The sequence below is a fragment of the Zingiber officinale genome, chromosome 5A (assembly GCF_018446385.1).
Source record: "Zingiber officinale cultivar Zhangliang chromosome 5A, Zo_v1.1, whole genome shotgun sequence".
NCBI lineage: Eukaryota > Viridiplantae > Streptophyta > Magnoliopsida > Zingiberales > Zingiberaceae > Zingiber > Zingiber officinale.
This window is the reverse complement of record NC_055994.1, coordinates 109679312-109689092: the sequence shown is the minus strand read 5'-3', so window position 1 is coordinate 109689092 and position 9781 is coordinate 109679312. Positions and strand designations below refer to the sequence as shown.

At 41.3% G+C, this 9781-nt stretch overlaps 1 protein-coding gene across 1 annotated transcript; it reads right to left on the bottom strand.

Annotated features, from left to right (window-relative positions):
* Positions 1–4334: 4334 nt before the first annotated feature.
* Positions 4335–6324, bottom strand: LOC121981376 (glucan endo-1,3-beta-glucosidase 7-like). The gene is made up of 3 exons (XM_042533853.1): positions 6185–6324; positions 4778–6100; positions 4335–4526 (listed from the first exon to the last, which is right to left on the bottom strand). The coding sequence occupies exons 1-3, from the start codon at positions 6234–6236 to the stop codon at positions 4492–4494; spliced, it is 1410 nt and encodes a 469-aa protein (XP_042389787.1). The 5' UTR covers positions 6237–6324; the 3' UTR covers positions 4335–4491.
* Positions 6325–9781: the final 3457 nt, after the last annotated feature.

Here is a 9781-nt window from a genome sequence, read left to right as displayed (position 1 = left end):
TTTAGTTAGCTTCTTTCTTTTTACGCTTCATCGTTGTAAGAGGCTTCTCCGCCTGAAGGAGATACTAGTGCGACATCTTCCTTGGATTAACAACCTCCCCGGTTGTAACTAAGTAAATCCCTGTGTGCCTCTTCTTTTACTTTCTGTCTATTTAATTATTATGCAAGTGTTAGTTTAAGAAGTTCGAGAAGGATTGGTCTTTATTTTTGCAGGCTATTCAACCCCCCTTCTAGCCAGCCGCCGCGATCCACCAAGTGGTATTAGAGCCAAGGCGCTTCAATAGAACTAACCGTCGAACGAAGCAACGAAATAATGGTCGGACCAAGCATCTACCCACCGAAGTTCGAAGGGGAATTCGCTAGCTAGAAAAAGTGAATGCAGGTATTTTTTTTAAGATTGATTTCGATTTATTATTAATTATGGAATTCGGTTTTACAGCACTAGAAGGCAAAGAAAAGTATCAGTGGTCGAAAAGGAAGCAGGCCGACTACGTGGCAAACGGCAAAGCAGAGTACCATCTGCTGAGCGTTCTCCCACCACAAGAAGTCAATCGAATCGGCAACTACGACTCCGCGAAGGAACTTTGGGAGAAGTTCCTTAAGCTGCACGAAGGAATGCCCGAAGCTAAGCTCGCAAAACGAGATTTACTCCGCAACCAGCTCACTAGCCTACGACTTGGGGAAGATGAGACAGTTACGCATCTGCACTCAAGAATTAAGGAAATCATCACCGGACTCTCGAATCTCAGAGAAAAGGTAAGTGATCGAGATTCGCTAAGGTACGCCCTCAATTCATTTCCTAGAAATACAAAATGAGCATCACTAGTAGATGCCTTTTACATTTCGAAAGATTTAGAAAAAATTACATTAGAAAAATTCTTTTCTACATTTGAAGTGCATGAATCAAGATGTACAAGTACGAAGGAGCCCAAGCACAACATCACCCTCAAAGTATCGAGAGACGAACCTGAGTCAGAGTCCTCTCTCGACGACGAGGAAATGGTAATGATGGTAAGGCGATTTAAGAACTTATGTAATTCTAGAAAAACTAACCATCTGCAGGGTAGAAAGAAAAGGACAATCCGTTGCTACCACTGCAACGAAGAAGGGCACGTCAAGGACAACTGCCCCAAGCTGAGAAATAAGGACACAGATAAAGGTAAGAAGCCTGTTGAAAAACGCAAGGCATAAAAGTAACGTGGGACGATACGTCGTCCAAATCGAAAGTCGAAGCCTTCTCCGGACTTGCACTAATAGCAAGTCATCAAGACGATGACTGCGAGTCAAGCTCTTCCGAAATGAACATCGGGAGCATCGATGAAGGGGGAGCTACGTCGAAAGATAGCAGCAGTTCAGGGGGAGAAACAGACAACGAGATCGACAAGGTAAGTCAGGTACGATCTCTTCCTCCCGACAAACTATTTAAGTTTATTAAATTGTTAACTAAGGATTGCTGTAAATTAGAAAAAGAAATTAAGAATTTAAAAATAATATTAGCTAAATCTTGTCCAATAAAAGAATTCGATAGAATTCAATTAGAAAATGAAAAATAAAAAATAAAAAATGATAATTTAAAAGTACAAGTAAATAACTTGAAAAACCATGCATGCTCATCTAATACCAATGTTAGAAAATTTAACAATGTAAATTGGTATTTTAGGTATCATAAGAGACAAATTAGGAACATTTCAAAAAGATATGTCCCTAAGAAATTCTTAGTTAATCCAGTTGGCTGGAACCTATATTGGGTTCCTAAGTCTTGCTTAATCTAAATTTTAATCAAATTTAGTACTCTCAGCGAGAAAATTATACAGTGAGTTTCTTTATGAGGCTTTGTTTAAGGAAATGGTTGTTGCTCCAATAACCAAGAAGGCCTAGTGCCTCGCCACGACTTGGAAGCTAAAATATTGAAATAAAATGTTTAATTAACTTTCTGATAAAACATTAAGGTTGAAATTTAATAATACTTTAAAAAGTCTTTTTAACATTTTTTTTAAGTTTGTCAAACATTTTTTTTAAAAAAAATAAATTATTTTTGCATAAGTTAAAATTTCTTCTAAAATTAGAAATTTTTGTTTAATTTTTTTTACTTAGGAAAATTTTCAAAAATATTTTTGCAAAGTTGCCTAAGTCAGAATTTTTTTAAAAAATTCTCTTACTTAAAGTCCCACTTAGAAAATTTTCTTACTTAGAGTTTTCTTAGAAAAATTTTCATACTTAAAGTTTACCTAGAAATTTTTTTACTCAGAGACTCTTTATGTGAAAATTATTGTAAAATTTTTCAAAGTTTTCAAAATTTTTACCCTTAGAGTTTTTCCTAGAACCCCAATTTTTTATGTGATCAAAGGGGGAGAAGGAAAAGTATAAGTCTAAGGGGAGGTGAACTAATTTTTTCTATCTGTTTGCACTTTATTTCAAGATTAGTTTGTTTATTTTTTATGTCTATTTTACCCTATCTTAACTTGGGTTGCTCACATCAAAAAGGGGAAGATTGTTGGAACCCCAATGTTGTTTTGGTGGGATTAACAAGTTAAGTTAGGTGCTGTGTGTTTTTAACCTTGTGTCTAAGTGTGTAGGAGCTTAGGAGCACAGGTAGTCGAGTGGAAGACGCAGCTAGCGAGAAGGACGACACGCGGTGTGTCCGAGGGACGAGGCGCTGCGGAAGAGTACACCGACGGACAAGAAGGAAGCATGCGGTGGTTTCGAGGGATGAGAAGCCGGAGCGGAAGACTGCTCGAGGGTAAGAGATGCAGCTAGCGAGAAGGTCGGCACGGAGTGCGATCGAGGGATAAAGACTGCGGATAAGTACGCTGGTGGACGAGAAGGAAGCACACGACGATTTTGAGGGACGAGAAACCGGAGCGGAAGCCTGCTCGAGAAGACTGGAAGTTGGGTTCGGGTGAGCCCTATTCCGGATGGCCGAGATCACCCAAACAAACGAAAGACTCGAACTGAGGCGAACGGAGCCGAAGCAGAAGACCCGGGCTAAAAAAGTCAACGATGTTGACTTTCCCCATTCGGGGCGCCCGGAACTCTCCGGGGCGCCCGGAACAGTCCGAGGCGCCAGGAATAGTCCAGGGCGCCTGGAATAGTCCGGGGCACCCAGACCGAAAGTATATCCAGATCTCGGTCAAACCGAGATTTGTGCGTTGGGGACAAAGTTTTATCCCCTCAGGGCGCCCGGAACATTTCGGGGCGTCTCGACCAAGGCTATAAATACAGCCTTGGTCCAGAAACTTTACATTTATTCCAAGCAATACATTTTCTAACATTTGTACGCTTCAGTTTAGTTAGCTTTTTTCTTTTTGCGTTTCATCGTTGTAAGAAGCTTTTCCGCCTCAAGGAGATACTAGTGCGACATTTTCCTTGGATTAACAACCTCCCCGGTTGTAACCAAGTAAATCCATGTGTGCCTCTTTTTTTACTTTCTGTCTATTTAATTATTATGCAAGTGTTAGTTTAAGAAGTTCGAGAAGGGTTGATCTTTATTTTTGCAGGCTATTCAACCCCCTTTCTAGCCGCCCCAGCGGTCCAACAATTATAACTGAGGGGCTAAAATTACAAAGTTGAAAAAATGAAATTTATTTTAAATTACCATTTAATTATGAAATTGAAATGCAACAATAACTTAAATAAAATATTTTTTAAAAAAAAATTATATTTTTTAATAAATAAAATTTAAAAATATATATATACACATGGGTGGGCCAAGGCTGGCCCACCCCATGCATGCTTGAACCCGTTCAATGTCTTGAACGCATTCAAGTGGATGAACGCGGAGGCACACCTCCACAACAACAAATTAAATGTACAGTAATGTTATAACACGATATTAAGGCCGCATTGCAATTGCTCTTAGGGTATCCATATTTATAGATATTATAATATCCACCACATGGGCATCCATATTTATAGATATTATAATATCCACCACATCATTACAAAAAAAACATAAAATTTATATGTCACATGTTATATGATCCACATGTCATATAATACATATTATATTAACATATTCAATTTTATTTTATTTTTTTATTTTAAACTCATTAAAAAAATACCACCAATTCAATTTAACAATTTAGTCGACCCAGAATTTATCATACTATGTATTTAACATTTGTATATTTATATTTATTCTATACTAGGACGCTCGTTAAGATAATAAATTTATTTTTTTAAGCACTAATTGAATCTTATAACACTCAATAATTTTCGCCAATGTAGAAGCCAAAGCACCTTTTGATAAAGAAAAGGGAGATGATTTTGATAATTTAAAAATTAAACATTTACCAAACAAAATTCAATGCCATGAAAGAAAAAGCACAAATAGGATGACTAAAATGGGATGACTAAAAAGAAGTTCAAACAACTACACTAAATTGTTTACACTTGAAACGACATTAACATCGTCATAAATTCTAATAAATACTAATTAAATAAATAACAGTTTAATGGCGACCATCGTGCTACATGTCTCCTCGTTGGACGGCTAGACTCCCGACGGTAGCAGACACGTTTCAATCTCTGTAACGCCAAACAAGTCCGAAAATCACGACATGAGCGAAATAAATCACGATATAAATAAAGTAGCGACCATCCTGTCGTCATGCTGTCTTTTGGGTCCACAACGGACATCGTGTCACATCATGGTATTGTAACGGCACACAAACCGATGCATGAAACTGACAGCTAGTCTGCTTTACGATGAACCGCCGGTTCGAACATAAACTTACCGGGTAATTGAACCGGTGATTGAGGGGTGAGGATAAACTTACCTGGCGGTTGGGATACCACGACGGCGGCGCCCTCGAAGTCGCACGTGCCGAGGGCACGGCCCTGCTTCAGGTAATAGCTGTGGAAGGCGTACGAAGCGTGCGCCTCCACCGTGTTGGGCTGGAAGCAGGAGGCGCCCGGCTGGATGGCGCGGCAGTCCGCTCCGCCCTCGCCGCATGCGTAGTCGAGCGCCGCCTGAAGCCTCTCCGCCCCGGCCATCGTGTTCGCCACGCACCAAGTGGCCCCCGTCGAGCTCGCGTGCACCGTCCCAGACGGCGCGATCAGGGAGATGGCACCGCCGCTGTCCTCCTCCCACTTCATACTTCCGCCGTTGGAGCCGCCGAGCACGAAGCCGATGTCGTACACCTTATGCTCGTCCGGGTAGAACAGCCCGTAGTTCCTCTCGGACTCCGCGCCGGGCTTCTGGTTCTCGTTGAATAGTGCGAAGAGGTAGACGTCGAGGTCGGCTTGGGGCCTAAGCGGCGTGCCGGTGTTTCCAGAGAGGACACGCCTCACCAAGTTGCCGTTGTAGGAGGCCGCATTGGCCGGGCCGGTACCGGCCTCCTTTTCGTCGCCCTTGGACGGCCAACCAGTCTCCGACAGGACGATTTTGACGTCGTTGTAACTGAGAGCCGACATTGCGGCGTAGACGGCGTCGATTTGGGCGTCCAAGAGGCTGTAGTAGCGGAGATCAGTGACTGAGTCAACCACGCCGGCATTGGGCCGGAAGAGGGCGTAATCGAGGGAAATCACATCGGTGTTGGCCTCGTACGCGAAGAAGGGGTAGGCGTTCACCATGAGATGAGATCCGGTCCGGCGCAGGTGCTCGAGCATCGGCCGAATAACCGGCTCAGCGAGGTCAGATCGGAAGGCGCCAGCAGAGGGCGGGTACGAAGTCTGCAGAGCTGTGAGTGCGATCGGGGACGAGACCTTGACGGCGCCATCAAGGCCTAGTTGGGCGAGCGCATTCTGGACGTTGCGCATGGCCGGAACAAGGAAGTCAGTGAGATTATGCGGATCGACGAAGACCTCATTCCCGACGGCGACGAAGTTGATGAGGGTGGAAGGGTAGTACGCGGCTACGTTGCGCTGGACCCAGGCGAGAGCGAAGTCGGGAACAGTGGCAGCTGCAGCGAGCACCTCGTTAGGGACCGTGACCACTGCCTTGATGCCGGAGCCTGCGAGTGCGCGGAGCATGGAGGGGTCAGCGTCGTAGAGCTTGACATTGCCGATGCCATTGGACTTGAGCAGCTCGACCACGTTCGCCGGCGGCGGCAGGTTGTTGGCGACTCGGCCATAGTTCACACCAACAAATCCTGCTTCAACTACGTAAACAAAAAAACAACATTTAGCAAGAGAGAAGCGATTAGATAAGTGATGGAAAAGAAAAGGAAGCATTTCGAGCTCACCAGAGGAAGAACAGATGAGGAGTAGTAAGAAGAGAACCACAGGCATCTCCATTACTCCGAAAGCAGAAAGAGGAGACAGGGGAGGAGGAGAGGTGACCGGCGTCTTTATATAATGTTATGCGATGGAGAGGGAAGAAAATGAGCGCCGTGTGAGCGTGCGGTGAGTGGGGAGGCTGGTTACGTCAGGGTGGTTCCCGGCTGCTATCGAGAGAGGGCCCCACGATAAGGTGACCGTTTGAGGCGCTACTTGCCGTTGCGGGACAGATAAAGGCCGCGCAGGGAAGATGATGACCGTCGGATCAGAAGGGCGTTGGGCAAATACAAGTTGATATCGACTTCTCGAGACACAAATGAAAGCTTGGTAAAAGAGTTTAACAATAAACAAATACCAAATTATAGAAGAGATTTAAATTATAAAAGAGACTTAGGAATGAAAATTAAAATAGCAATGAATTAAACTGTCAAAAGTAAAATGTGAAAATGAATTATTATTTTTAAATTTAACACCATGTTTACTTTTATATCTAATTAGAGAGGGAAGTAAAAATTCTTCGATAATTTATCAAAAGGTGTGCGTAGAATAAGAAAATTATCAAAAGACATATCGTAGTTATGTATTTATCAAAAAACATAGTTAAGTGATGTGGAATTTCCATTTTAACCATCTCGCCAACCTCTCCTCTTCAGTCATTCTCAGACATCCGAATCATATTTTGAATCATTTTGATTTAAAAATAATCGTGCGATCATTTTTCTCCCTCCCTGTCTAAATCGTGCATGCCTAGGTGATCTTCGTAACTCTCCGATTGCAGGTCAAATTTTGTGACGAAATCATCCCTCTAGTGAAACCCGATGTAAGTGTCTTCGTTTCTCTCGCAAGCGGCATCAAACATTTCGATCTAAAAATTCACAATATTCACCAGGCTCCGATGAAGGATTTTACGGTTTTCGTCAATAATCTCCTTTCATAATGGCACAAAGAAGTGGATCGGGTGTATCATCCTCTCCACTTCAATTATCTGTAAAAGTATTACCTTAGAAACTCTGTGATTTTAAAAAGCTCAATGAGTATGATTAAAAAATTTTAAATTTTCTAAATTGTAGGCTTCAGTTAATGTTGGGCAGAAATTACATTGGAACAGTATCTTAGGCCACTTTAAAAGTTTTTTTCAAGGATCCACAAAGAAAAGAAGACATCATGAATCTGTTATTTTATATGATCGACACATAACGTTGATCAAACAGTCATCCTTTAGTATATTTTTGGACATACAAGATATGCAGCATATCCGTGGTATTTTGGTCAATATATTCCAAAATTGGGATTCAAGTACTCAAACCTTTAGATTCTCAAGTAGATTTACAATTTTGTATTTTAATCACTAAGTAGTTGTATAGTAAAATAAAATATTTTGTAAAGGTGAATATTTTAGTTAGCTAATGGCACTGACAGTGGGGTCTTATGACAAACGAGGGCCTGATATGATATCATATCAGACCCATGGTGTGCCCAATACTTATGTATATGTTTGTAGATGTCAACTAATCATTTAACTTGGTCAGGTGTTCCGATTGCCTTCATAAGAATAGACGTTTCATTACTGCTTGGTATTTGCAGACCGAAGAGCTTCAATTCCGATCAATTCAAATAAAGCATCCGGTGACCTCTTTTTAACATACTTCTCAAACAAAAAAAAAGCTACTAGATCAAGAATTGAGGAGTTGCCTAAATTTTATGTCAATTGCGTTGAAGGAGAAGATGATGTTTCATTATTTTGCAAATTCTATATTTTGTATATATTTGTTTGCGTCTTATTTTCTTCTAGTACATATAAGGTTCTATTATGTCTTATAGATATAGTAGATGATTTTAAGAATCTTGTTATATTCAACTGGGTTGAAGCCATCCATGAATTATGGCTCCACAATTACCTAGGATTTGGGATATATTTTCATCAACTCGGACAATACATGCTAAGACCAACCTCCCTTACCTAAAGAGCTTTGCTAGTCTTTTTGGCAGCAAGTTTATAAACGATGTTAAATTTAATAATAATTTACGGACATGTATGAATAGTTAACACTTGTGATGGTGAATCAGGCATGATTTTTGGAGCATGTTCCAATCCAAAAAACCATACAAAATAGAAGAAGCAAGAATAAATAAGTGGAGGAATATTCCTTCACATATTAGTAAGGCAAGGAATTTGTTCGATCGAGTTTCATTTGAAGAGGTAAATTTTCATTATTGTGACTTTAGTTAGGTTAAAAATATTTTTTTAACATGTGGTTTAATAATTTGACATGTTATGATTGACCTAATTTCTACCGAATATGAGAAATCATTGGTTGAGAATCTTGTTGGCGTTGATGACATTCCACGTGCAATGGAGTCATCACAATTTAAAGTAAATGAAGAAGGAAGCCAAAGTAATAAGGAATGTTGTAATTGTATTATTCAAGCAAACAAAATTAAGGAGCTAATAATGGAGAACATGCATTTGAATAATAGGGTGAAAGAATTACTTAAAATATTAGAAAATAAAGGCATGCAATCTCAATATAGTGAGTCTGTAGACGATCCTTAATGTGAACTAGCAGCTTTTACAACAAGAAGTAGGAAAGGACATGACAGGAGTCGCTATGATTACAGGGATGCTCCAATTGATAGTCCATTGTGGCTGAAAATTTTACCTAAGAGACAGCGGAGAAATATCCAAATATGTGAGCCTGCGGAGAACGTTTCAAGACAAGGAGAGGGAAAAAAATTTGTAAAAGAACCTAATGTTCTGGAGAAGGGGAAAGGAAAAATTAATGTGGATGATATGGAAGAAGAAAAAGACATTGTACAATTGAAGGAAGACAATTCTGAAGAAGAGGCAGCGAAGGATGCAGATAGGATTGCCACACATAACAATCAAGTAATACGCAGTGGAATAAAAACAATAAAAGAAATGACATGTTGGTTTTACTTGGTTCAGAGCCTATGACGACTCCTACTCCAAGGCCCACGCTCGTTGAGCGTTTACTTTGGGCAATCACTATAAGCTTGGAAATTTACAATTTGGAATACAAGTAAATCAGTAATGAAATTATACCGACAATGGAAAACACAGAATTTTAAAGCTTCGGGTCATTGGTATCTTGTTACAGCTTTATCAAATCATCCTTTGAGCAACACACGGAAGAATGGTTGCGAGTTCTTGTTGTAGCTTTATCGAATTGCCCTTTGAGTAGCACACGGAAGAATGGTTGCGAGTTCTTGTTGTAGCTTTATCGGATCGTCCTTTAAGTAGCACACGGAAGAGTGGTTGCGAGTTCTTGTTGTATTCTTGCTACTGCTCGAACTGGGCTTAAGTAGCCCATGGAGGGCGCCTCCAACACCATGGAAGGCGCCCTCATCCCCATTGAATCCGCAGTGATGATAAGCTTTGACTCCTTCACCGCTTATCTGCCTGAGGGCGCCCTCCACCAGCGTCCAAGGCGCCCTCAACTCCATGGAGGGCACCCTCTGCCCTGCTGTGCGGAGGTGTTCGGCTGGTGCACCTGAGGCGCCTACAAGCTCCATGGAGGGCGCCTCGGGTACTGCTCATCCGA